This window comes from Eumetopias jubatus, unplaced genomic scaffold, assembly GCF_037043125.1.
Source record: "Eumetopias jubatus isolate StellerSeaLion01/CBP00866 unplaced genomic scaffold, mEumJub1_p1.0 scaffold_10, whole genome shotgun sequence".
NCBI classification, from domain to species: domain Eukaryota; kingdom Metazoa; phylum Chordata; class Mammalia; order Carnivora; family Otariidae; genus Eumetopias; species Eumetopias jubatus.
The window spans coordinates 7,129,390-7,156,859 of record NW_028274816.1 but is presented as its reverse complement, the minus strand read 5'-3'; the positions used below and the strand labels follow the sequence as shown (position 1 = coordinate 7,156,859).

The window sequence follows — 27,470 nt, the reverse complement described above, 5'->3', positions numbered from 1 at the left end:
CCAGCCCCCAGGTGTCCAGGCCAATGGCACTGTGAAGGCCAACACAGCACGGTTTGACGTGGCACCCCATGGACCACACTCGAGACGGGCAGGGGGACACGGGGTGCTTCGGGCCCCACCTGAGGGTCCCATTGGTCTCGGTGAGGTTGTCCACAACGTGGCCACAGCAGTCCGACTGCCAGCACGGGGAGATGTTGAAGAGCACCAGGTAGGCCACCAAGGCCACGGTCAACAGCACGACCTTCAGCTCCAGGCTCATCCGCAGGAAGACCGAGCAAGCGACAAAGGCGAGGATGCAGCTACAGGTGTAATACTGGGGTGATGGGGGGACGTTGGTCATCATGAGGCAGCTCCTGGACCCAGGTCACCAGGACGGGGCACCTCTAGCGCCGGCACCCCGACTCCGAGCCCCTTTCCAGCCCCCGGGGGGGTGGGCCGCGAAGGGCCAGCGCATCTGCAACACTACCCTCCTGCCTTGATGACCTCCTTTCTTAGCAAAGAGCAGACGACAGAATCTAGAACTTTCGAGCATCGTGTTGTTTTTACTCTATTTTTACTTCTACTTATGGTAGGTGAACTCACTGAAGGGAGGGAAAAAAAGTAATTCCAACTGCAGTGGTCTGTGGATGTGACAAAGGTGAGGGCAACGGTACACACACGCCTGAACAGCCCCCCCGCCTCCAGTTCTGCCCCGAGCTCGCCCTTCCCAAACAGCATCACTGCCCATGTTCCCCTCCCGCTCAAGATCATGCTGTGGCTCCCCACTGCCCCCAAAAGAGAGACCAAGCTCCCTATCCTGGCGCTCAGCCTCCCCCCCCACCCCCGATCGAGATCGAACCTCCCTCCAGCTCCGTGTCCCGACTGTCCCTGTGCCTCCCCACGACCCCACCGCCTGAAGCCCTGCGGGCTCCCATTGCGTGCCTCAGCTCTTCTCCCTCCCTTTTCTCCCTGTCCCAGAACCTTTCTGCCCTTCAGAGACCAGATCAAAATTCATCACGGCCCACGGAAGCCCCCCCCCCCCGCTCCGCTGCCGCCCGTCAGGGCTCCCCAGACCTGGCTTCTGCTGTCGGCCTGCCTGACGCCAGTCATGGCTCCACCACCCATGGTTGGTGGAGGCCAACCAGTCAACCTCTCGGGGCCCCTCCTCGCGCCTTGGATGAAGCAGCACGGGCCCCGAAGCCCTTGTGTCCTCCAGGACCAGAGGCCACCTCGGCCCCGGCTGGGCCTTGCTCTGTCCATCTCCTGGGAGGGGCTGGACTCCGCTCCCCCCGCACCCCGTGGCCTCAGGCACTCAGGCGGGGCGCTGCGCAGGAGCAGGGCCCAGCGGGAGCACGCGGGGCGCAGCCGTCCGGACCAGGGCCCCGCAGCACTCACCGGGAGGAGCCCGCACGTGTTGCTCCCAGGCCTCGGGCTCAGGCTCGTCTGGTTGCCCGCAGGCAGCCCCGGGGCCGAGAAAGGCATCAGCGGCTACAGAGAAGACAGGTCACCGTGAGGGGTGGCCCAGGGACCTGGGACTCTAGGCCCTGCCAGGGCTGAGCGGGGCCGGGGGTCGGCAGGGGCCAGAGGCCTCCATGAGCAGCACCATCGTCTCCTGCCAGGCCCAGCTCCAGGCACGCCCAGAGCCGCGGTGCCCCGACTCCCAGCCACAGGCAACCACTTCCCAGAGGGGAGGGGTCCGGGGAGGAGGAGGATGTAAAATGAAGCCCCATGTGCACCATCGCCAAAGCATCAGAGGCTGATTTGGGGCTGGGGGAGGCAGGGGAGAAGCTGGGATCAGCATAGTCAGTGAGCCCCCTTCTCCCCAGGCAACCCTGAGTGTGGTGGTCACAGGGTCTCAGGGACACGGAGAGCCCCTGGCTCTAGAGGTCAGAGCTGGGAGGACCAGCAGGGACACAGGCTGTCCGCAGCACTGAGCACGCGAGCCAGGCCTGAGAGGCAGGGGCTCAAGTGTCCTCCCCGGCCTGTGCCCAGGGCCACTCACCCTAGCGAGGAAACGGAGTCCCAGAGAGAGTAAGCCAGGGCCTCCCCAGGTAGAAGGATGAGGTTGAAGAGGGTCGAAGATGCCAAGAACACTGGTGGTTCAAGACATCCTGTCTTTGTGGGGCTGGCCACATACACTCTCTGGGGGCCCCAGGTCCTCGGGTGAAAAGCGAAGCGGAAGGAGTCCGGGCCCATGTCAGGGGCCTTGCGGAGCCCGCCCACAGGGGCCTGCAGAGAGCTACACCAGATGCACATCTCGGGCAGGAGACTGTGGGACTCAAGAACCTGAGGGTGCCCAGGGTCAAGGACTGGCTCCCCCCTCCCCGCAGGAAGCACGCACAGGGCAGGAGGGCTCCTCGCCAGGGCCCGCCGTCCCCACCCACCCCCCAGAACCCACCAGGTTGACGATGGCAATGCTGAGCAGGCTGCCAATAGTCAGGACGGCCAGGGACAGGCGCAGCAGGGGCTGAGTCTCCACACTCTCGGAGATGGCCTGCAACATCCCCCGGGCCGGGCAGCACCTCTGTGGAGGCACGGGGTCAGGGGGCCAACGCCAGCACCGGGACAAGGTCCCGTCGGTACAAAGGCCCAGCGGACGTGAGGGCTCCCGAGAGCTCCACCAGAGCTCAGGCCCAGAGCTCAGGACACACGGGGTGCACAGACAGAAGGGACGCTCCCACCCTCGGGGCCAGGGACAGCCACAGCCGCTTGGGGGGCCCCCCCGGCAGCCTGGGAAGGTGGAATTACTGGGAGAAGCGCTCTGCAAACTGTCGCCGGCGCAGGAGGGGCGCAGAGGGCCGGCGGGGCAGGGCCAAGTGCCTGGTCAAGGGCTCCCACTCACCAAGAACTCGTGGGCAAAGCACAGGCCCAACACCAGCGCCAGCACACAGGCCACCAGCCCGAAGGACACACCCAGAGCCACCATCCTGGAGAGCACAAAACCCTAGTTCTGGGGGGACCGTCGGCCCAGGGCCAAGCCACAGGCATGCTCCCCAACCCCCAGCACCCCAATTCTCAGCCGCCTCCTGCCCCCCCAAACCGCCATCTACACACAGCAAAGGGGATCTCTGAGCCCTGTGGTCCAGCTGCCCCACTCGTGCACGAGGCCTGGGCCACGCATCTAAGAAAGTGGTGGGCACGCAGCCTTCAGACCCACGGCCGCCACGGAAGTACCAGACGGAAGGGCTTCTTCCTAGTTTGTATTTAGGAAGCACATCCTAAACCCCAATCCTAGTGGATCCTTTGGCCTCACCACCCTTCCAGAAACCACCACGTAGCTGACCTCACTCCTTCCCTGTGACCTACCCCCCAACCCCGCCTGTCCCCCGCCAACAGGAGCCGTGCACCCGGATAGGGCAAGAAGCCCTCTGAGCCTCAGTTTCCCACATCTAAGAGGGAGGTGGAGGTGGCTATGGTTCTGGGAGTCTGCCTTCTGGGACGGCGGACGCCTCAGGCCACACGCCCACAGGGCCACACAGGTCTCAGGGGACTGGGAAGGCCTGCGTCTTGACAGGACGCCCACATTCGATGGAGACAAAAATAAGCACTGGCGAGCCCAAGTGTGGACCACAGCTCCTGGTCCAGTTTCTGGGACTCCGGGCCCCTCCTGCCAGTCGGGCAGCGCACACAGGTTTTCTGGGGGCTCTGCCATCCCGCGGGCCCGCGCATCCCGCCCACCCCAACTGACCTGGGCATGAGCAGGGCCTGGACCAGCAGGATGCAGACAAAGACGAGACTGGCGCAGGCGAAGTAGTGGCGGGCCCGGGGGATGGGCGCCAGGCGGTACTGGGGGTGAGGGCGATGGTCAGGGCCGCTTGCTCCGCCCCTTCACGGCCCACCCCGGCTTAAGTTAATCAAAACTCACACCCACAACCCTGGGGGCACCTGGGTGGCTCAGTCGGTTAAGCGTTCGACTCAGGTCATGATCTCGGGGTCCCACTCAGCGGGGAGCCCGCTTGTCCCTCCCCCTCTGCCCCTCCCCCTCTTGTGCACGTGTGCTCTCTAAAACAAATAAATTTTTAAAACAAACCTCACATACTCCTTGAGTTCCAGGTGATGATGGGACATCATCATGACCAAATGACCTTCATTTTGTTCCCTGACGTTTAGAGCTGATCCCTTCCCCTCCCCCACCCCATCCAGATCTCTGACTCTATTTCCCAGGTCCCTGAGAAGCCTATGGCCCCAAGTTTGTGGACAGAAACCAAGTCTGAGCTCTGGGGCTAGTGGAGGGTCTGTCCTCCCCCTCCAAACCCAGGAGTAAGGCCGGGCCTGAGCCCCTAGCTAGTGGGCAGGGGGACCCCGTGCAGCTCATGCCCCTACACCAGGCACAATCTCATGATCTCGAGCCACAGGGACTCCTGCTGCAGGTGAGCAAACCGGGGCTCAGAGAGTCCGGCAGCCTGCCCAGGGTCCCACAGCTGCTGGAAGACCTGCCAGGCGGGTTTCCCTCAGACCCCAAGCTCCTCACCGAGGGAGCCCCGACTCAGGAAGCCCTAGCCAGAGAAAGACCCCACCACCACCACCAATCTTGAGGCTGAGGGGGGAAAGAAGCCCCAGCACCAGAGCCCCATGGCCTGGGGCCACCCTCGCAGGCCACACCAGAAGCCAGAAGTCTGTGAAATGGGTAACAATGGCCACCTTGTCCGGCTGCGTGAGGTTTCAAGGACATACGTGTGTGCCAGGGACGTGGCCAGAACACAGTAGGCGCTCAATAAATAAGTAAACAGTTGTGGAACGGCATAAAAGCACGTAGTTATAGCAACCAGAAGGGAGAACCAGACTAAGGCATGCACTGGCCCTTATCAGCTGAGGTTCTAGCATATGAGGGGAGCAAAGGTCTCCCAAACCCAAGTGGGAGAATCCCTAACAAGTCAGGTACAGGAGTGAGGCCAACAGGAAGAGAGGCCAAGCAAGGCGGGACCGGGCCCCCACCCACCCCCATAGCCCGCGGGGGTGATTCCCCACCACCCTCCCTGAACAGACGTCGGGGTGGTAGCCGCCCCACCCCAGGCCTGGAGCCCCCGTTCCTCACCTCTCGCTCGAAGTCCTTCTCCAGGAAGATGGACCCGAAGGTGTAGAAGTCATCGGACCTGGAGCAGCAGGGCCTGAGGGGTGGCAGGCACGGGCTGTGAGACACAGGGCCTGGGGGAAGAGGGGGGCCCGCCCTCGGGAGGAGATGGGGGAGGGTATGGGGGAGGGGGTCCCACTCTGGGGAGCAGGGAGATGAGGGGGCAGAAGTCCACCCTCAGGAGGCAGCAGCAGGGAGGCAAAGGAACCACCACAGATGCAGCTGGAGCTGGGCCACCAGGCACGTGGGCACAAGGTGGGCCTGGCCGTATGGGGAACCCCCATCCGAGGGGGGACAGGGCGAACAGAGGCCTTGGGGTCCCACCTCGTGGAGCTCAGCCCCTCGATGGCTGACAGCATCTCCTCATCGTATGAGTCGTCCTCTGACCGCCCCTTGGGGGATGCGCTCCTGGATCAGAAACCGAAGCGCATCACCCCAGGACCACACCTGCTCACCCAAAGGCAGGAGTGTACGTGAGGCGGCTCCCCTGTCTGGATGCCCAGATGCCTGCAGGAGGCCCCAGAGCCTCGTGCGGGGTGGCCAAGGAACAGGAGGGTCCCACTGAGGCCCAGAGAGGGCAAGTGGAGGCCCAGCATCAAGCGGCAGGCCCAGGTGGCCAGCAGCCCAGCCAGAAGCAGAGGACCTCTAAGGCCTCTTCCCCTCCACCCGCAGGCTTCCCTCCCGCCAACCACTGACCCGGCCCCAGGTGGGGACACCACAGGCTCTCCATTACTGTGAAGTTCTCATTCCAAGCCACAGCCCCTCCGAGCTGCCCTCCTGGGCAGAGGAAGGTCAGGGCAGGCTGCCTGGAGGGGGCGGACACTAAGGGGGTGACTGGGGGGCGGGCAGGACTTGGCCAGGAAGGCAGGCCACGGTTGACAGAGAGGAAGGGACAGTGCACGTACCTGTCAGGGGTCCGGTGGCGCCGCAGGGGAATGGTCTGGAAGGGAAAGGAGAGGGGGCGGTTACTCTGCCATGAGGGGCCCCCGAAGTCTGTCCCCGGACTGTGTCTCTCATCTCCTGCACCCTCGGACACATGGGGCAGGTGCCGAGCAGTCTGGGAGGCGGGGTCCTACCTTGGGCCTCCGCCCGCTGGGGACGGGGGTCTCACCGCTGCTCACGCTCTCACGGTGGTTGAGGTGAGCAAAGGGCCGCGCAGCGCCCCAGGACTCGAGGTAGCGGGTCATGCGCACGGACGCCCGCATCTTCAGGGCCGCGTCCCCCTTGGGCTTGGGGAGGTGCTGGCTGGGCGGGGGCGGCTGCTGGCTCTGCAGGCAGACACAGACACGGCCTGTCCCCTCCCCTCTCAGCCCAGGAAGGGCCCCCGCCCCCATTCCACTCCCCCTGAAATGCCACGCTGCCCTGAGTGCTGGCCAGGCTGGGGAAAAAGAGAATTGCAGAAACGCTGCTGGGTCTGCAAGACCCTCGGGGACCAGCTGTGGCCCGGTGCACTCCTTGGCTGGGCTGCACAGGAGGTCCCAGCTTGGGCCCTGTCCTTCCCAGGCGGCCAGGAGATTGGGGATCACACACAACTGTGCATAGCCCCTCAAGACCCTTCTCCGCCTCCCCAGGGAAAGATCGGGCTGAAGTCCTAAGCCCTAAGACCCTGCCGGCCCCGTGAGGCTCTGTGGGACCAGACACTGTCCCCCTTGGGGCCTGAAAGCCCACTAGCCTCTCCCCGTGGGGACACCCCGGGGAGACAGTGCCCAGGAAAGCCACAAGCATCCTACCCAGCCCACCCACATGTGGCTGGCAGATGTCCTTCCAGAAAGGAGCAGCTGGAGGAAGAGGAGTGCAGGCCAGGAGCCCGGAGAGCCGGAGAGCCCGCCAACCGAGGGGCCAGCCCCACCCCCTGGGCGGCATTCCAGGCACTTCCACTTGTGCGGCCCCCACTCCACGGCAAGGGAGCGTTACGTGCCATGTGCCTGCTGTGGCCAGGTCAGGGAGAGGGTGTTAGCCCGGCCGGCCTCCTCCGTGGCCCCCTGCCCCCACCCCCCTAAGAGCTGGGGACCTTCCCCTGCTAGGGAAGACGGGCAGGACTGTAAAAGGGGGAGAGAAGAGAAACAGTGCCAAGGCCGCCGGAAACAAGCTTGAACCATCTCCAAATGCCCCTACCCCCTGTCCCCTTGGGTCTCTGCAAACACCCACAAGGACCAGCATCTACGGCCACAGACACTCGCTAAGCCACAGGCAGCAACTTTCCTGGAAACTTCTAGCCTCTTTTCGGGATAGAAACATTTTTAAGCCCTGAGATGCGCCTCTCTGCCTCGCCAGTGGGACCAGCTGGAATCCAGCCGTGCCGCGCCGAGAGCCACCTGCCCTGGAGTCGGGGGAGCTCCCATTCTCCGTCTTCCCTTTACGGGTCGGCAGCTCTGCCCCCACAGCCCCCAGCCGCTCAAGTTCGGGGTCGCTAGCACTTCTCGCACACCGGGGCTTCCTGAGAAATAAATGTGCACTAAAGATCCATCAGTTCTGAGTAAAAAGGCACCTGTTCCGAAGCGGGCCCCGGGAGGGCACCTGCGACTGTCACCAGACCGCAGGTGAACCCCACCGGCCACCTGCCACCTCTGGACAACCTGCAGAGGCCAAAGTTGGGGAAGGCCGGCCACATCGACAGCAGGAGGCACCCCTGAGCGTGCAGCGGCCTCTGTGCACACATAAGGGCGCTTCTCCCAGCTCCTTCATCAGGTGAAGAAAGCAAGGTACCAAGCAGGGGCGGGGCACGCCACCCTCAGCTTGGCGAGGGCGCAGGACAGTCCCTCGGCTCCTCAGTGTGCATCAGCATCTCTGTGGAAGGGAGACTCGCCACCCTGTCCCCTTCAGCGGGAGCGCCGGCTACAGGCAAGTACGTGAGGGCAACGGCCCGCAACACACCCTTCGTGCTTTTTGAATGTTCAGCTATGTGAATAAATGAAATTCAACAAAGATGGGGAAGGTAGGGTTGCTGGAGAAACTGTAGGATGCCCAGTTAGATCCTGCACAAAAACACACACATGCTAAAAACTTCGTTGTTTATCTGAAAGTGAAGCTCGCCTGCGCGTCCCGCAGCGGCCTTGCTGAGGCGAGGGCTTAGAGCCGTCCCTGCCACCGCCTTGCAGGACGGCGCTCTGCTTCTGGGCACACACTCTCTGAGCCCCGGCTCCACGGCCAGGCACTGCTCTAGGCGTGGGGACGGCAGCCTGGACAGGCCGCTCCCCCTGCCCCGAGCCTGCACATGTGGAGCTCCCAGTGACAGCAGACAAGCAAAGAGGATAAACCAACAGGACCATTTGCAAGCAAGCTGAGAGCACTGCGGGCAGAGACGGCAGCAGTGACAAGGGCCCTGTGGCACAAAGAGCATGGCAGTGGAGGGCAGGGGCTGGGGTGAAGGGCACTCAGGGGGCAAGGGGGGGCGGTCAGAGAAGAGGGCAGGGCCCAGAGCTGCGGGGTACAGGGTGAGGGGCTGGACTGTATTCCACGATTGTGGGGTGGAAGCAGCCCCGAGGTACCCAGGAAGGGTCTCCCCCGATGCTAACTCAGCATCCAGGGCCCACGGCCAGGGAGGGGAGGTTGCTGAGCGGTTCCCGTCCCTGGGGAACATGACGGGGCCAGGGAAGCTCGCAGGCTGGCCCTCTGCTTCCCCCCCCCCCCGCCCCACCCCGCGAGACTGGCAGTCAGGCCAGCTCTGAGGACAGCCAGGGCCAGAGAGAGGGAGCTGTAAAGAGCCCATCCTGTGGCCGACATTCTTGAGCAAGCCCCAAGGATGATTCACCGAGGCCGCCAGACGAGCCGGCCTCCCGCGGCAGGAAAGCAGGGCCTGTGTGGGCGCGGGGCAGGACCAGGGCCCACCGCCTTGGAGCAGCCCAACAGTTGCCTCCGCCTCGGGGTCCTGACGGAAGCGGGGCCTCCGAGCAGGTAGAGGCATCAGCCCGCGGGGTGGCCACCCACGGGGGCAGAACCCACGACACACCGAGGCTCCTGCCTGGTGGCCCCCCGGCCATTCCCTGCTGTCCTGAGTCTTATCCAAAGCGTGTCTTACAAATGTGTCCTCTCAAAACCCAGGAAACGAGTGACTACCCCCTGGAAAATAAACTAGCAGGGACTATCATTTCTAGAACGTTTATGAGGTGCCCAGTTTGTGGTGAGCGGCTCGCTCACACGAGCTCTTCCTCCTCCTGAGGTAGGCACTGTAGCTGTTGCAAGTTCACTGAGGCCCAGAGAAGCTGTGCAGAGCCTAGAACACACTCAGTGACAGGGAGCTCACTCCCACCCCAGGTGGGCCTCTCCCCCACCTCTCCACAGCCTGGAAGAGAAGAACACTCTGCCTCCACGGGGGTCTTCCCCCAGGGTGTGGACCCCACTCGCCAGCACAGTCCCGGCCCAGAGGGTCTCCTCGGCCAGCCCCGCCCACCCCGCCCACTGCTTCTGGAGCCCTCGTACCCGGGGGTCGATGACCAGGTAGGTGCGGATGTTCATCTCTTTCAGGTAGGGGTCCCGCTGCTGCCCGTGCCCGTCCTCCACCTCATACGCCTTGTCCAGGTGGTTCAGCGTCGCCTCTGTGATGTGCACCCGGCTGGCGGAGACCAGCCCCGAGTCAGAGCTGCAGGCCCAGAGAAGGCCGGCACCCACCCAGAGGGTGCACAGCACGCAGGGCCGAGCAGGCCAGAGCCCAGCCTGGCTCCCCCAACGCGAGGTCATCGCTTCCATCTCTGACCCCACTCTGACCAACCCCCCCCAGCCCCCCCTGCCCCGCCCAGCCCAGAGCTGGCCCACGGCCTCTGACCCTGCCACGGTCCTGCTGAGCCTCACCCAGGGACTCCAGATGCCTCCATCCTGTTGGCCAGGGACACGTCGTGGGACCACACGTCGTACTGCCACTTGCGCAGCCCAATGACCCCACACAGCACGTTCCCTGAGTGTATGCCCACACGCATGCTGATGTCCACACCTGTGGCCTCTCGCACCTGCCTGGGCAGAGCAGTCCCGTCACCCCATCCCAGCCAGGGCTGCGGAGGGACCCAGGTGAGCCACTTGCACCCCGAGCCTCAGCTTCCTCATCTGCAAAGTGGGTACAATGCATTCCCTACCATGCCTTGGGAAGCAGGAGGAGCCCGTGATGGGGACAGGACCCAGTGCCCGGGCCTGCCCAGGATACCTACTTAATGGCCTCACACATGTCCAGCCCCATCTTCACGCAGTTCCGGGCATGGGTGGGCAGGGATACGGGCAGACCCGACACGCAGTAGTAGCAGTCCCCGAGGATCTTGATCCGCATACACTCATTGGCCTGCAGGGCAAGGCAAGCAGGGGCCTGGTCGGCAGGCGGCTAAAAGCCGGGGCCCACGCATGCCAGCCACCTCCCCACACCCTTCGGAGGGAGCCAGACTCCTTCCTGGCCAGAGCTTCCTCTGGGGGACCAGCCACCAGGAGCTGCTTCCAGGCCTGGCAAAAGCACTGGGGACACAGAGGACTCTCCAGGAGGACCCCCTAAGCAAACATCAGGGGTGAGAGCAAGTGTTACTAAGGATGGCCGCCGGAGTGTGCCTCTGGGGGAGACACTCTCTTCGCTTCATGCAGTCTTGCAATGTTGGAATGTGTACCGAGCCCCCGGCCGAGCCCCAGACACTGGCACACGGCAGTGAACAAAACAGACAAAACTCCCTACAACGTGCGGCTCACACGCCGGTGGCAGTTCGACACTAACCTAGACACAGAAAATCCACAGACACCCGGTAGTGATAAGTGCTAAGGAGGAAAATGAGGGGCGGGAGGGGAGAGGAAGCTCCAGGAGGCCGGAGAAGGCCTCCCAGAAAAGGTAACATTTGGGAAAGACCCAAAGGAACCGAGGGAACAAACCACGACAGTATGTGAAGGAGAGCATTCCAGGCAGATGAAAGACGCGGCATGTGCAAAGGCCCTGCAGGCGGAAAGCTGTTTGAGTAGCCAGCAAAACAGCCCGTGCGGCTGAAGTGGAGGAAGTAGAGGACATGAAGACAGGTGGCAGGTGCCACAAGCCAAGGGGCCAGCAGGTGTCAAGGTAACCTGAGAGATGGCTAGGCGGCCAGGGATGCAAACCAGCTGGGTCCTGGGAGTGGGGAGAGGACAGGAAGATGGAAGTGAACGCTGAGGCTGGGGCCACATAGGAAAATGCCCCTGAGGAGATGGGGGGCCCAGCAGGCTGTCTGAGGTTCCATCTGAGGTACTACTGTGACCACCAGGCCCTCCGTCAGCTCTTGGCCAAGGTGGCCACACATACCAAGGCTTGGGGTGGGGATTTAGAGACTCTGAAGAAGGGGCTACATGCTGGCTCCAGGCCCACTTCCCAGGCTCCCCAGGCCCAGCTGCAGCCCTCACGGGGGCCTTAGCAGGCAGGTAGAAGGCCTCCCTCTCCCCATCGGTACAAAGGGCCTGCCTCCTGCACCCGCCACAGAGGGAGAGCTGCGTCCAAGAGGTAAAGGGCAGGTCCCTGGGCTGTGGCAGGGAAAGGGCCATGTGCGACCGGAAGCCCAGGCCCCTAGCCCACATACGGCCCAGCTACTGGGAACCCCCACCTGCTTGTTTAAGAGATGTCATGAAGGAAGGAGGCTCCTGAAGGAAGGCTCCAGACTAGACAGGCCCTCCGAATCACTCGGTCCACAATACCCTGAGGGACAGTGCTCCGGGGCACCCCTGGCCTGAAGTTTGGTCACCGCCCTGCGGTGGTCTTCCCCTAAGAGGGAGGCCACTCCTGGTGAAGCAGTCCCTCCTAGAACAGAGCGGCTCTGACCACGAGAAGGTCTTCCTAGGGTGGGGCCCAAACTTGCTTCCCACCAAGGCCCAGACCATTGATTCTCTGCACGTGGAGGCTCCCAGGGGATGCTTCGGAACTCGCCCAGGCGCGGGCACAGGTGTTGGCTTTTACTGACGCTCTCTACATGATTCGAATGTGCTGCCAGCACAGATAGCCACGGCCTTAAATCTTAACACTCGGGTCTCTGCTTAATGGCCACCACTAAGCCTGTCTTCCCCGGAAGCTGGGCCAGGTGCTCCCCAGGCCCCCCAGCCCCCTACACCCCCTCTTCAAAGCTCAGAGCATACAGGCCGGGAGCAATCGGAGGGCAGGCCCAAGGCCACAGGAGCTCAAGGCTGCCACGTGGCAGGTCTCAGGACCATTTGAGGAGTTAATGAATGAGTGCGTGCATGCACACATGTACACACACACGCGCGCGCACATGCCCACAACCCCCACCCCCACCCCCAGGCTCCATGCCACCCATGAAGACAAACAGTGAGATCAGCCCTGCCCGTCTCCAGACCTCTCCCTGCTCAGCTGTACCTGGGAGGCCCTCCTCACCCCATACCCTCCCCTGCTCAGTACCTGCCACGTTCCCCAGTGTCCTCACGTCAAGTCCTCCTCACCTCAGCCCTAAATCCTTACACATCTGCCTCTGGCAACTCGATCCCCTCATACTCCACCCAGTCACACCAGGCCACGTCCATTCCAAGGGCCCCCAGAGGCTTCTTTCTCCTCCAGCCTTTTGCACACGCTCTTCCCTCTGCCCAGAACTGCTCCTTTTCCTCTTCAGCGTCTCTTTCTAGGTTTCTCAAACTTTAATGTGCACGCATGGTTCACCAGAGACATTGTCGGGAGGCAGACTGGGGGCAAGGCCCAGCACTGAGATGGAGGCATCTCCTCCTCCAGGCAGCCTTCCTGAGCACCCCCTGAGCGCCCGAGCCCCTGTGCGTGCCCCCGCACGTACTGGCAGTCTCCCTACCGGCCTCACTCTCTGGGGACAGGGTCCTGGCCGCCGCGGCCACCCCACAACCCCACCGCCACCGTGGAACGCTCACAAGCGGTTGCTGACTGAGTGCTAAAGTTCAGCCGGGGCCTCTGCACGCCAATCTCGGCACAGCACTGGGCACAGGCCACCCCGGGGGGACAAGGGGCTGGCACAAAGGCCTGCGGGCTCACCTTGGCGATCTGGTCAAACTTGCCGAAGAGTTCGTTCAGCACCACCACCAACTCTTTGGGGGAGCAGTCGCTGGCCAGCCGCGTGAAGCCTACGATGTCGGCATAGAGGATGCTGGGGGGAGGGGCAGGGGGTGGGGGTCAGTGCCAGGCCCCTGGTAGTCCCTGAGCGCCCGCCAGCCCTGACCCCAGTCACCCCAGCCACTCCTCAGCCTCCAGAGGGATGGGACAGAAGCTCCGGGCCGTAAGGATGAATGAACGTTCCAGAGGCTTGGCATTATGGCCAAAGGCAGCAGCCCGGAGTTGCAGAGCCCTTGAGAGCTGCCACCCCCCAGGCCCCCCATCACTGCTGACCGCGGCATGGTGGCACCTCAGAACGTCCTTCTCCCTCCTCACGCCTTCAGAACTAAACCCCGTGGTGAGATGTGACTCCACGCTCCCCTGGGCTGAGCTCCACGCCCGACACTTTACACGCACACTACCCTAGGAGGACTCCCATCCCACAGATGAGCAAACTGAGGCTCGGGCTGAGGCTGCTGGAAACCAGAGCGGCAGCATGCCCAGATCTCCCAGCTCCAGAGTCCGTGAGCTCCAGACCAACCAGCTCACGGCACCCACACCTTCGGTTCACTGAGGCTGGTGCCTTCGGGTAAGACGTTGTAGCCCCTTCGAATCCCCCAAGGACTGGGAGATGTCACCTCTTTTGGGGGGCCTGTGCCCCCTTGAGAATCACCTGAAAGGACCCCTTTCTTCCCCGAAGTCCTACTTAGGCACAGAGTTTTACAACTGCAGGTGGCTACCGGATCTCCCCCGACACCAATCTGATCTGATCCCACCCCCCCGGGGAAACAAACGGGGAGACTGAGGCCAGCCCCCCGGGGGACCCCGCGCACAGGCCCAGCCGGCCACCCACCTGACGTTCTGGTGCCGCTTGACGTACAGGCTGTGAAAGTTGTTGTCGGGCATGTAGCGGCGGTCCCCGCGCTCCTTGAGCCGCTCGATGATGGCGAGCTTCATGCCCATGGAGATGTGGGCCGGCAGCACCGACAGCAGCAGGTTCTCCTGGGCCCCGGGGAGCAAGGGGGGGGGGGCGGGGACAGGCAGGGGGACGTCAGGCCCCAGGCTCGGCAACCTGGCCTCGGTTTTCCCTATGGCCCTGGCTGCTCTGCCCACGGCCCCCTCCACCTCCACCGGCCTGCGTCCTGGCCCCAAGCCAGCCCAGCCCCCGGCCTCCCGTGTCCCCTGCAGCCCCTGCGGTGAGGCCGGCACAGGTGTCCACCCTGCGCCCCAGGTACACACTGTTCAGTGAGCGTCTGAAGTGCAAAGAGAAAGGACGCAGGGCATGGGGCCCGGGAGAGCCGGGCAGGGCCAGGCTCGGGCTCCAGGGGGAGGCGGCATCCACACCTGCTGGCGCTTTTCGATGCGCAGCTTACGCCGGATCTGGATGCACTTCACGGTGTAAGTGAAGAGCTCTCGGGAGGCGTCCTGCATCTGGTGCTTGTGGAAGGCGCCCGTGAGGTTCCCGCACAGGAAGATGACCGCATTGGCCAGCAGCTGGGGGCGAGGCGAGCGTGGGCTCAACATTCAGCCTGGCCTGCGCCCCGGGGTACCAGCGCCCTCGGCGGGCTGGTGGTGGCACCCCGTCCCCATTCTCTGACCTCCCGCCCGCTCAGGCTGGCACCCTTCGTAGGCAGGCAGGGAAACAGGAGCCCAGATGGGCGCTGGTCCCCTAGAGTCACCATGACTCTAAGACCAGGTCTCAGGCCCTTCTCTGCAGCCAGAGAGCTGGGGCCCCCAGAGACCAGGGAAGCAGAAGTGCATCACATCACAGAGCCCAGAGCCCAAGGTGGGGGGGGGGGGCTCGAGGACAGTCACAGAAGGCATGGCACCCCGATGAGTGCCCAGAGCTCTGGGTTCTATTTTCCAGAACCGCCGCAAGGCCAGGTCGGAGGAAACCCCATCTGCAGACCACCACGAATTGTGCATGTCTCAGTCACTCAATGCAGAGACAAGACGGGGTGCCCAGGGATACTCCCCAGCCATGTCGGGACGGGGTTCTGCAGGGCAGACGCACCCTCACAGCAGTGCGTTGGACCTGGGGAGGAGGGCCGGAGCATCTGGGGCACCACACGCCAACCGAGAAAGGCTGCAGGGCATGTCCCCAGCCTGGGGGCCGGCTTCCCTACCCACTGGGAGGCGCTGAGGCCTCAGGACCAACTCACCTACACCCATCTCTGCCATCCTCAGGCCCAAACCACAGCCCCTGCCCAGGGGCCTTCGTTGCCCCGCCCCCAGACCCCTGTGCGCACCTCACCTGCAGTCCCACCTGGATGCTGGGCTTTGTGAAGGCCTCCTTCAGGGCTCCAAGCACCAGGAGGTGGGAGATGCTGGAGATTACCCCCGCCACGATGGCCCCCTGCATGCTGAAGGGCAGCAGTGTGTACACCACAAAGACGATGAACAGGAGGAAGGGCACCTGGGGGCAGGGCATCGGGGAGGCTCGGGGACTGGCCACGCTGCCCCCACCCCAGGACCCAGCCCCAGACGGAGCTGACATCGGGGCCCCCACAGCCGCTTGTCTTGTTGGGATAGCCCCAGAAACCTGAATCCTGAGCCCCCTGCCCCCAGGGCGGCCCCTTCCTTTCCCATGTTGGGGTGGGGGACAGTGACAAACACAGCAGAACAAGAAAAAGCCAAACTCCGCGTCTGGGTCAGACCCAGCCAACATTATCCATCATTTCCTACGAGCTGATTTATGATCTGGGGCCAAGGCCAGGCCTCCCCAGGAACGAGACTCCAGGCCCTCATGGCCTAGGGCGTGCCCGCCTGGCGCCCACTGCTGGGACTCTCCCTCTGCTGGAAGGCTGGGGCCGCCCGCTCACCTGCCGCCTCCAGCAGCGCGGCCCCGCCCACCGCCCCCAGTCCGCCTGGCTTCCCTGTGCCTCAGCCCACCCCAGCCCACCAGAGGCGACAGTGACCAGCCAGGCCGGTGTGACTCAAGCTGGTTGAGAAGGGGCTCTCTCTTTCAGCTGCGGGGGGGTGGGGGCGGAGACAAGCTGGTGGGAGTGCAGCCTGGAGCCTGGGCAGCATCCGTGCCCGACCTGGGGACGGCCTGCTGGAATGACATGACGCAGGAAAACAGAGCAGAGGGCAATCGGGACCTGGCCATCCTGCCAGAGCCCCAGGACTGGCCCCCCCAGCCACGCCTGGCACATGGGCCAATTTATGCCTTTTTGTCTCTGAGGTGGAGTTGTGTCATTTCCAACCAAACAAGGGTCCCCCTATGATGCTCCAGCCAGACATCCACAGGGACGCTCCTCCCAGTTCATCCAGCTCCTCAGCTCGGGCAGCGGAGGGGACAAAATCAGCCCAGGGCCCGCCCTCTGTCGCAGAACCACAGTCCATAGGAGGAAGAAGGCCCCAGGCCAGCACACCAGATGCAGGCCCTGTCTCCAGAAGGGACCTGATGCCCAGCGAGGGCAGGAGTTGCTGGGTGCACAGCTGGCTGGTGGCATCCAGCACCCCCCCCCCCGGGGACGCCAGGGTTTACCTGTGCCCAGATAGGGGCCGCCTTCATCCACGAGTCGAACACCAGCGTGTAGCCCAGCATCATTAGGCAGACCCAGATGAGCAGCGCCAAGGCCCTGAGCCACCGCCGGATGAGGCACTCAACATACACCAGCACGTAGAGAGCCACAAACACAGCAAGCGTGAAGAAGGCCATCCCCAGGACAGTCTGGTGTCTGGAGGGGTCCTGGGCAGGGCACACATACACAGAAATGCCACAGCTTTCCCCAGGGAGATGCACCGTCCCCTCCAGGAAGCCTGCCACGCTCTCCTGTCCAGCCTGCCCTGAGCAATGTCACCTGTGCTCTCCTCCACGTGGCTGGTGTTTGTGCTCCCTCTGGGCACCAAGCTCTGCCTTCCCTTCAGACTGTGCGCTGTCTTGGCTAGGGCTGCCTTCACCACCACCTTCCCCCAGTCACCGCGCAGCCCTGAGATGCTACCACTCCGAGCCCTCCCCGTCGGGGCTCCTCTGCTTGCAGGGTGCTCTGTGCGTGCCCAGAGGGGGACAGCACAGGAGCTCAGCTGGGGAAAGGAGGAGACGCTGACCCAAGGCATCCCACACAAGGGGACAAGCTGGAGCAAAGGTACAGAGGTGTGACACTGGGAGGTGGCAACCAGGAAAGGCAAGTCACAGCTGGGTCAGCAGGGTCTCCCCCTGTACCCTGAAGCTCCGTGGGCACAGAGGCTGATCTGGGGGCCGGCACATAGTAGGCACTCAGGAACCATTTGCTGGAACGAATGTCCTGTGCTTTACAGGCACGCAGATCCAGGCAGCACGGACAGAGCCCCTACTGAGTGCCGACCACTCTACACACCTCACCCTGCTAATTCCTGGGAGTCTCGGAGGTCTTCTAGAACTCTGCTCTTCCACAGAGTAGCTACTAGCCACGTGTGCCTATTCGAGATTAATCTTATGTTAATTAAAAATCCAGCTCCTCCGTCATACTTGCCATGTGTCCGGCACTCAGTAGCCACACCGAGGCAGTGGCCGTGGCGGGCCGAGGCCGAGGTCACGGGTGATGTTAGTGGTACCTGCCTGGAGAGCGGGGGGTTGAGAAGGCCCCTGGGGCAACAGCCGGGCTCTAGGAGGAGGAGCACCGGGAACGGGAGCCATCCCTGCCCTCAGTCTTCAGCAGAATCCGAGTTTGTTTTGGAGAAAACGGAGGGTAATTACCTGGGCCAAATTAATGTAATCTCTAAAACCACCCCAAGACTTGAAAATGAAATCAAGAAACCTGCCCTTTGGGGCCTAACTGCGCTCCAGAGGCCCCGACAGGCACGGACGGCGGGCAGAGAGCGGCCCCGTGAGCACCGAGCAGCAGAGCCGAGCGCCCAGCCACCCGCGGGCCGCCCCACTCACCCCGCAGATGAAGGTGATGACAATGAGGGCGACGCAGGCAGTGACGGCCACCAGCAGGAGCGTGAGCAGCAGTGGCCCGTGCTGGCTGGTGAGGCGGTACTTCTCGTAGAGTGCTGTCTGGTCCGGGCCCTCTGCGCCCCCGTTGAGGAAATAGCGCCCCTTGGCCGGCATTGTCCCCCCGCGGCACCCCGGCCCGGCAGCCCACTCGGGAGAGCCCGTGGCCCGGGGCGCATCCGTTCACCGACAGCTGGCCGGCCTAGGCCTCTGGCCGCAGGGAGCCTGGCAGGCGGGGCTGGGGAGGGGCCCTGGGGGCCTGCAGCCCCACGGGCAGCGTGGGGCCCACCCCGCTCCTCCACGGCCAGGCCTGGTCACGGCACCGCCAGACTCTTCCTCTGCGCCCGGGCCGGGCCGATCAGACGCACGGGGTCCTCAGCTCTGCAGAGACACAAAGCAGGTCCGGGTTTGACCTGGACAGGGCGAGCGAGGGAAGGATGGGCGGCAGGGGAGAGCAGGGCCAGGCCTTATCTGGGTCTCATCTACGAACCTGAACCCAAACCGAACTTTTAGGTCCTATCTGAAGCTTTGCCCGCAAAGCTCGTCTGCTGGGTTTCCTAGAACTGCACTGTCCCCGACAGCAGCCACTAGCCACACGTGACTGTGAAAAGTTACACTTAGCTAGACTAAAAATAAAAATTAAAATTCAGACCAGCAGTCACACTGGTCCCATTCACTTCAAGGGCTCAGAAGCCACACGCGGCTCAAGGCTCTTGTACCAGGCAGCAGAGATAGCGAGCATTTCTATCATCCAGAACCTTCTGCCGGACAGCACTGCTCTACAGGTTAGATGGTGTTGCTTTCACAAAGAGATCTCTGATCCATCCCAGGGAATCTCTGTGTATGGCGTGAGGCAGGGATCAGCCTTCATGCCTTCCTTCCACGTGGGTCTCTAACTACCCCAGCGGCCTCCAGTGAAGCCACCATTCCTTCCTCAAGAAGTTCAGTAAAGGTGCGCCTGGGTGGCTCAGTCGTTAAGCATCTGCCTTCGGCTCAGGTCATGATCCCAGGGTCCTGGGATCGAGCCCCGCATTGGGCTCCCTGCTCGGCGGAGAGCCTGCTTCTCCCTCCCCCTCTGCCTGCCACTCTGCCTGCTTGTGCTGTCTCTCTCTCTGTCGAATAAATAGATAAAATCTTAAAAAAAAAAAAAAGTTCAGTGAAGCCACCTCTGTGTAAAGTCAGGTGACCGTACGCATGGGCTCTGTTTGCAGGCTTTCTCCTGTTCTGACGGTCCTTGCGCAAAGGTCACGCTCTCTAGTGACTGGGGCTCTCCGGTGAGTTTTGTACCTCAGACCCCCATGCCCAGGACACCCAGAGTATCACCCTTGCATTTGTGTTATGTTAAGCTTCCTCGTAAGACTGCATTTTGGAAATGCATTTTTTAAAATTTCCACTGACAAGAACGTAGGAAGTTTGCAAGCTCCACCTCGTAGAAATGGAACCCGAACCTCAGAGACGGAAGCAGAGTGGACCGCATGTGACAAGCTGGGCACGGGTGCCAGGCTTGCAGTGCTCAGCCCACATGTGCTTCCCCTTTCCCCAGCACCGTTCGTCCATCGGCTCATTCATGTATTCCAAAAGGCCTGTCATTGTGCCTGTGCGCCAGGCCAGCTCTGTCTCCCCACGGAGCTCCCGTCCCCCCAAAGAGAAAGTTACCGGAAAATGTACAATCCCTATGTGCAGCGATTGAGGCCTGGGGGTGGGAGTCCAGGCCCGCCTCAGAGCCTGGAACGGGGACAGGGCAGGTGGCAGAGGGCAGGGAGGCCGTAAGAGGTGGGAAGGCCCAGGGCAGTCACGACGGGCCTGAACGGCACCGGCAGAAGCTGTGAGGGAAGGCAGCCCGGAGCACCCAGCGGCAGAAGAGCAGGGCACCCAGAGTCCGAGTGAGGCCCCCCAGTGAGCGCCCACCTTAGATCCACAAGCCACCTCGGGCACGGATCCCTCCGGGAGCATCTATTCCACAAATTCCAGGAACGAATTGGAAAAACCCCATATTGGGGGCTTGGCGGGGAGGCCGTTTGCCGGAGGTCCTGGACGCCTCCGCGGCTCTGGGCCCGGCAGGTGTCCACAAGCCTTGGCACCCGTGGAAGGCAGGCAGCTCTGCGGGGGCTGGGCCCAGGGCTACCCAAGTGCCCGAACCCTGGACAACCTGCAGAGCTGGTTTCGACGGGAAACACCAACTTATCCAATGCCGGCAGCCGATTCCAAAACATGAGTTGTGCGGCCACTCATTCGCAACCTCTAACTTTGAACTAACCAGTCTTGATTCCACAAGAGGCATGTTCCGACTACTAACCACATACGCCTAGCCCTGGGTTGTAGGGTTTACAAAACAAGAGCGGCTCCCTGCCCTGAGAAGCCCCCAGCGCAGGGGCGCCCCCAAAACCAGCTCTTTACCATCAACACCGTCACGCCACGCGCCCCCACACACATATCTGCTCTCATCTTCAGAACAGCCGTTTTACAGATGCAGAGCCGAGCCCAGAGAGGCCGCGTGGCTTGCCTAAGAGCACACAGCCGGAGCTGCTTGGGGGAAGCGCTGGGCTCCACACCCGGGTCTGCCAGCTCCCAAGCCCGGGCTCCTGGCCGGCCCCGCGGTCTCGCCGAACCGAGAGAGGCTTCCCGAGTGAGCTCCCGCTAGCAGGGGCAGCTCCCAGGGACAGAACCACTTGCCACAAGTACACACAGCACGTCCTGGCCCTCTGGCCTGCTGCCAAAGTCCAGTGCGACGGGACCCGACTGCCAGGCCCAGAAACCCCAAACACCGAGGGCCCGGGACAATAACAACTACCCGCCTAGGGGCTCTCTCCACCCCCGCCCAGGCAAAGCCCGCAGACCAGAGCCGGGGGCGGCCAGGACACCCCAGAACTGACCTGCCCCTCCAGGCGCACGCAGCCAGGCTGAGGCAGGCGTGGAGAGAGAAGGAGCAGTTGGAAGGTTCCCGGGGGCCCGTGGGACCCAGGCCTGGTAAACACTGCTCTCAGGGATCTAATTAGGCCACTTCCTGGGCAACGGCAGGTGGGAGAGAACGTGGCCAATAGACAGCCCTGGGCACAGGGACCTCGGCCCATGCAGGGACGTGGTCCCGCTCCTGGGTCAGCAGGGCGGGGCAGGGCTGGGAGGAAAGGTGCGTTTGTCGCTCCTGGAGAGATGGTCGGCGAGCCCCCCGTGGCATCTCCACAGGCCCACGCCTCCCTCGCAGCAACCCGCCCAACACCAGACACGGAGCCCCCCCTGTCAGGGAAGGCTTCGAGGCCCCTCTGCCCAATCACCGGTTCCTCGACTGGCCGCTGACACCGCTGGAGACTGGGAGGGCTGGGATTCAGGGCAGGTGGCAGAGGGCAGGGAGGCCATAGGTGAAGGCCCCGGATGAAGGAACTCCTTCGCCACATGTCCAACAAATGACCCCGCAGCCTCGGCTTGCCCACCTCGGTGACGGGGAGCTCATCAGCTCTCAGGACGGTCTTCTCCATGAGTGGGCCCTCCTCCTGGCTGTAAGTCCCACCTCAGGTCAAGCGAAGCCCTACCTCCCTGTCTCTCCCTCACCCCCACCCCACTGGTTCTGTCTGAAGTCCCAAGACAGCGACGGCAGAGACATGCACTTGGGACAGTCGAGGCCCCTTCACCTGGAGGAAGTGGAGCCCAGGGGTCACTCACTGGTGGCATTCACACCTCACGATCACTCTGGTGGGGGAGCGGGGCAAGCAGCCCCATTTTACAGTGGAGGGGAACCCCCAAGGGTCCAGGTGGGAGGGGGATGTTACTTCTACTTCTGCTGGGACTTTCTCTCCCATGGTCGGTCCCCTGGGGCAGGGGCTGCGTGACCCAGGCTGGCTCATCACCACTGTCCCTCTCAAGGCCCAGTGACTGGTTTAGGGACGGTCGTGTGACCAAAATCCTCTCAGTGAGAACCCTCTTTGGGACTTCTGCTGACCCACAGCAAAGAGACACTGTCTTCTGCTGCTGACCTACAGCAGCACGCAGCCGCTCAAAGCCACCATAAGAGACAGCCCACGGAGAATGAGCCAACACGGGAAACTGGAGAGACACAGGCTTGAAAATACCCCCCCGCCCCGAACGCCTGGATCCAGCTCTGCCTGAAGTTCAAGCAACCTCCAGATAACGTAATGGCACCGAACAATCATGCCTCTTCTGGCTGAAGCCAGTGTGAGTTTTGTCACTCGCAACCAACAGTGCCAAGGTCCATGTCACCCCAGTTTACCGTATCCAGGAAGGTCAGGGGACAGAGTCCAGGGTCGGGGTCCATCCAGGGGCAGGAGACAGAGTCCCACTTAGCTCAGAGGTGAGAGTAGGTCCCTGCAGACAAGGCTGGTCCTGGCTAAGGCCTCCTGGAAGGGGGCTGGGCCAAAGAGGGGAACCCCCCTCTCTCATACTTCTGTCATCTCGTCCCAAACTCCACAGCCCGGGGCCAGCCACCCTGCACAGGACCTGGGGCAGCAGAAGGCGGGGGCAAGGGGACTCCCCACATCTTCTCCAGTGGCCTCCAGAGATTCCCCCCTACAGGAGGAATGAGGGAGCCCAGCGGCATGCTCAGGTAGAAATGGAGGCCAAGGGGATCCCTCCTGGTGGGCTCTGTACTCCTGCAACCCATGTCCCAGGCCAGCACGGGGCAGACGATGCCATGAACAGAATCTAGTGAGTGCTTACCGCGTGCCCAAGGGGCTCTAACTCTGCACATCGGCCCTGCAGGGGAGTAAGACTGCGGTTTGCCTTTTATGGATGTGGGGACACAGAGAGGTTCAGTCATTTTCCTGAGGTCACACAGCTAGCAAAAGAGAGCCAGGATGTGAACACAGGTCACCCCCTTGCATCCTGCTCAACGCCCTCATGGTGCTAACATCTGCAGAGTCCATAACATCTCCAAATGCCAACCCCTCTCTGCCCTCCCCTCTCAAGGCCTAGGATAGAGGGTGAGAAGCAAAGAGGACTCCTTCAAGGTACCTCCCTCTGCCTCCCAGAAGCAAGGTCAGACAGCCATGTCAGGAAGCCTGCTCTGAGCCAGCAAGATCCAGAAGCACCACCTCCTCCAGGCAGCCCTCTGAGCTCTACACACATACTCTCTCTCTCTCTCTCTCTCTCTCTCTCTCCTCCCTTCCCTGCAACTCAGGACTGTGGTCTCCTTGCCAAACACTGACTGGCGGGGTCTGGGTTCCTCAGCCAGAGAGCTGCTGGAAATAGGGAGCTGGGACCTCAAATTATGAGGGCAGGACCAGGCCCTTAGGGGTGCTCAGGAAACCCTTCCCCAGCAGAAGTGGCTGATCCAGCAGCACCCCAGCACTACCACCCCCTGTGGGGAGTTTTAGACCACCCCCAGCTTTCCCAGACACAGAGAAGACACCCACTTCCTCACCCAAGCAGCACTGGCAGGAATCCCAGCCTGGCTTCCTCTGGCCCAGCCCGGCAGGCCCCAGAGCTGCACGGGGCCTGGTGGTGGCCTCAAAAAGAGGAAGTGGGGCTTTGGGGCGTGTGGGAGGGGCAGGCAGGCCTGAGGAGAGGCCCCCCTCCCGAGCCCGCCTGGGGACCATGCTCCTGCAGCCCAGCACCCACCAGTCTCGGCCTCCTGGGCTGGCCCCGCACCCGGCTCCCTCCACGGGCTGGGTGGCAAGCAAGACCTTTGTTGACTGAGGGGGTCTCGTGTTAAGGCGTCTCCTTGAGGAGACCCACAGTTTTGCGAGGGAGAGCCCGAGGCTGCTCTGCTCAGCCCAGTCCTGGCCCAAAGAAACCTTGTGGGACCCAGGGCTTTCAGTCTTACTGCCCTTCACACCAGCCTCTTGGGTCCCCAGAGCCCAGCGGCCTCGGGCCTCTCCACACCTCTGCCCGTGCAGGGCCCGACCTCCGTCCCCACGCTGGTCCCTCCCCAGCTGGGGAGGCCTGCCCACACCCTGGTCCATGGTCCCTTGTGTCACACATCCCAGCACCTGCCGCACCAAACAGCTGGGGAAGGATCTGTGTCTGTGTCCTGCAGCTGAGCCCTGGCAATTGCTTGTGGAACAGACGGAAGGATAGACGGATGGACGGATGGACACACAGATGAGCCAACCAGCTGGAATCCCGAACCGGGCAGAAGAGGCAGGGGAAAGCAAGCAGGGAGGCTCCGGAAGAAGGAGGGAGAGACCACTAGGGGCAGAAGGAGGTGCCAACGTGAGGGAAGGGTCTCCCTCCGAAGAACAGGATGCACCTGGGGCAGCGCACCGCCTCCCCCGGGGAGCCTGCCAGGCGGGAGGAGGTGCGGGTAAAAAAAACCCGGCTCTGCTCCCGGCACTCACACTCTGGGCCTCAGTCCACCTCATCAGCAAACAGGGGTTGCTGCTACCCAAGTCCCAGGACGAGTGAGGTGCAGGTCATGCTGGCCAACAGGCCATTTGCGGGACAAAATGGCAGATGAGCCCAGAAAGGAGGCGCGGTTTCCAGAGCTCAGGAAGCCCAACCATGGGGCCCAAACGGGAGAGACAGAAGCATGAAGCAGGCAGGACACCCCCCACCACCCCGCCCAAGAATCCTCTACTTCATCTCGCCACCTCCTGGTGACAGCCCACAAAGGCCACTAGGCAGGGGCAAAGGTCAAAGTTCCCTAATGACGTGAGCTCCCCAGGCAGCCCCACTTCCCACCATGCTCTCCCAGGACCCCAGGCTGACTCTACACCGGACCAGAGGCTCCCCAGCAGTCTTGGGGTCCAGCACCTATGTCCCAATCCCGACCTGCCACCAACCTGCTTGATAACCCTGGGCAAGTCCTTTGCCCCCATCTGGGCCTCGGGTTTTCCCTCTTGCAAAGAAATGATTCTGTCAGAGATGCTGGGCTGGGCGTGGAGTGTGAACCATAAAATGAAAAGGACAACAAGCTGAAGGGGGCAGCCCGGGGTGTTGTCACCCGGCCCCAGAGGGCTGGCTCTAAGGGTGGGGTAGGGATTATTCTTTGTACCTGACATCTTCCCTTCCACTTCTCCTCTGGATTCAGCCTTAGCCTAGCCCATCTCTCTTTTAAAATGCAAATACCTCGTTTACCCCTTACCTCCAAGGCTCAGCTGCCAGGGATAATAAACCCACTTCTCTATCTCCTGTGCCAATTCTAATGATGGTTAGTGATTGCCTGGGGAAAATTTGTCCATTCATTCATTCATTCATGCATGCATGCATGCATTCATCTTGAGAGAGATCCATGCCTTCATTCCTTTAACGGCTGTGCGCTAGCACCTTCTATGTGCCAGGCACCAGGCCAGATGCCAAGAAGAAACTATGCTCCAGGCACAAGTTCCCAGAAGTCAGAGGCCTCCATGCCCCCCCACCTCTGCTGGGTGTCTGCACACAGTAGGTGTCCAGGCAATGGTGCTTATTAACTAGCTAATTAACTGGCTCTTGTCTGAAATTCCACCATTAGTGATTCATTCCTTTAAGCATTCCCCTCACTACATTCCCCCTTTAAAATGAAAACACTTTCATGCCCACATTCAACACATTTCTGATCTCTCTCCCCTTGGTAAGGAAGGACAGAAAGGGGTAGTCTAGCTAGCCTTCAGGGACCTCACCTGGTGCTAGTCCCACCCAGGATGGCAGGACACTGGCCTTCCCACTGATTCCATGCTTTGCCCAGGGCCCCAGCCAGACAGTAGATCCAATGGTGAGGAGGCACGCATGGGGTTGGGAGGTGGGCGAAGAGATCTATTTCACACACCCACAGGCAGATATAACCCAGAGTAATCACTGACCTGGAGGAGCAAGAAGGATGTAACTACTCTGCTAGCAATCTGTTTAAAGAAGCAGCAAAACCCAGAGGAGAGAGAGCAAGCGGGATTCATCATTTACACCAAGATGAGTGAGCAAGAAACCACGAAAGCATTCTTCTATCATGCTGCAGCGGCTAAGTCCTCGCTAACCTAACACAAAACCTAAAAGCCACAATGAAAAGACTGATCAACTCAATTACATCTTAAAGAATCTACTGCATCGGGGCGCCTGGGTGGCTCAGATGGTTAAGCGTCTGCCTTCGGCTCAGGTCATGATCCCAGGGTCCTGGGATCGAGTCCCGCATCAGGCTCCCTGCTCCTTGGGAGCCTGCTTCTCCCTCAGCCTCTCTCTCTCTCTCTGTCTCTCATGAATAAATAAATAAAATCTTTAAAAAAAAAAGAATCTACTGTATCGTAAAAGCTATTAAGAGCAAAATCAAAAGATAAAAAATAAGAAATGAGGGAAATTGGGGCGCCTGGGTGGCTCAGTCGTTAAGCAGCTGCCTTCGGCTCAGGTCACGATCCCAGGGTCCTGGGATCGAGCCCTGCATTGGGCTCCCTGCTCGGCGGGAAGCCTGCTTCTCCCTCTCCCACTCCCCGTGCTTGTGTTCCTTTTCTCACTGTGTCTCCCTCTCTGTCAAATAAATAAAATCTTAGAAAAAAAAAAGAAAGAAATGAGGGAAATATTTGCAACTCTTATCATACGGAGCTAATCTCCCCCATATGTAAAAAGCTCCCACAGATCAAAAAGAAAAAGACCAATAACCCAATAGAAAAATGGGAGAAGTTATGGACAGAAAGTGCACATAAAGGCAACACAAATGGCTATTAAACATTTAGAAGAAAGCTGACCTCACCTATAATAAGAGAAATGCAAATTAAAACTACTACGGAAAATCATTTTTACCTCTACGATTGGCAAAGATCAAAGTATTTATAGAGCATTTACAGGCGTTGGTAAAACAGGCATTCACACTTAGCCTTGGCAGGAGTATGATTCAGCATAACCTCTGGGGAGGGCAATTTAGTCAGATGTAACAGAATCACTCACGCACAACCCTCTGATGTAGCAAATCTCCTTCAAGTAATTTCTCTTACAAACACTTTCACATACGTAAAATGACACATGTACAAGATTATTCATTGCAGCATTACTTACAACAGCAAAAGAAGACAATGTATCTACGCATGAGGAGCTGGTGAAATAAATCACAATAGATCCTTACTATGGAATACTATGCAGGTGTCAAAAAGGGTGCGGCAGGTTGAACTCTGCTGTCCCAGGGTATTCTGTGAAAAATCCACATGGCAACAGCAATGGCTGGAATAGGTAATGCCTGAACCAGGACAAGGGCTAACTAAAACGGCTTTGACGGAGTGAATGAATCTTCAGTTTGTTTCTGTTGCCATAATGTAGCTGGTACAATTAAAAAGTTCTTAATTGGGGCTCAGTTGGTTGAGTGTCCAACTGTTGATTTCAGCTCAGGTCATGATCTCAGCATTGTGGGATCGAGCTCCACATCGGGCTCTACACTCAGGGTCGTGGGATCAAACCCTGTGTTGGGCTCTGAGCTGAGCTTAGAGCTTCTCTCTCCCTCTCCCTCTGCCCCTCCCCGCTACACATGCATGCTCTATCTTTAATATGAATAAATAGGGGCGGCGCCTGGTTGGCTCAGTTGTTAAGCGTCTGCCTTCGGCTCAGGTCATGATCCCAGGGTCCTGGGATTGAGCCCGGCATCGGGCTCCCAGCTCGGCGGGAAGCCTGCT

The 27,470-nt window shown here is 61.2% G+C and overlaps 1 protein-coding gene across 6 annotated transcripts in view; it reads right to left on the bottom strand.

The window, feature by feature from the left end:
- Positions 1–27,470, bottom strand: part of ADCY7 (adenylate cyclase 7) — a 54,279-nt gene that overhangs the window by 7,031 nt on the left and 19,778 nt on the right. For all 6 annotated transcript variants that reach the window (XM_088027359.1, XM_088027362.1, XM_088027360.1 and 3 more), the window contains 18 exons: positions 17,905–18,339; positions 16,528–16,731; positions 15,292–15,453; positions 14,382–14,531; positions 13,891–14,039; positions 12,981–13,092; positions 10,189–10,316; positions 9,839–9,997; positions 9,470–9,602; positions 6,127–6,318; positions 5,956–5,990; positions 5,375–5,458; positions 5,015–5,087; positions 3,668–3,765; positions 2,822–2,906; positions 2,378–2,503; positions 1,375–1,467; positions 120–313 (listed from right to left, as the gene is read on the bottom strand). In XM_088027359.1, coding sequence (XP_087883485.1) covers positions 120–313; positions 1,375–1,467; positions 2,378–2,503; positions 2,822–2,906; positions 3,668–3,765; positions 5,015–5,087; positions 5,375–5,458; positions 5,956–5,990; positions 6,127–6,318; positions 9,470–9,602; positions 9,839–9,997; positions 10,189–10,316; positions 12,981–13,092; positions 13,891–14,039; positions 14,382–14,531; positions 15,292–15,453; positions 16,528–16,731; positions 17,905–18,075 — 2,348 coding nt within the window. In that variant the 5' untranslated portion in view covers positions 18,076–18,339. The remainder of the gene's footprint in view (positions 1–119; positions 314–1,374; positions 1,468–2,377; positions 2,504–2,821; positions 2,907–3,667; positions 3,766–5,014; positions 5,088–5,374; positions 5,459–5,955; positions 5,991–6,126; positions 6,319–9,469; positions 9,603–9,838; positions 9,998–10,188; positions 10,317–12,980; positions 13,093–13,890; positions 14,040–14,381; positions 14,532–15,291; positions 15,454–16,527; positions 16,732–17,904; positions 18,340–27,470) is intronic.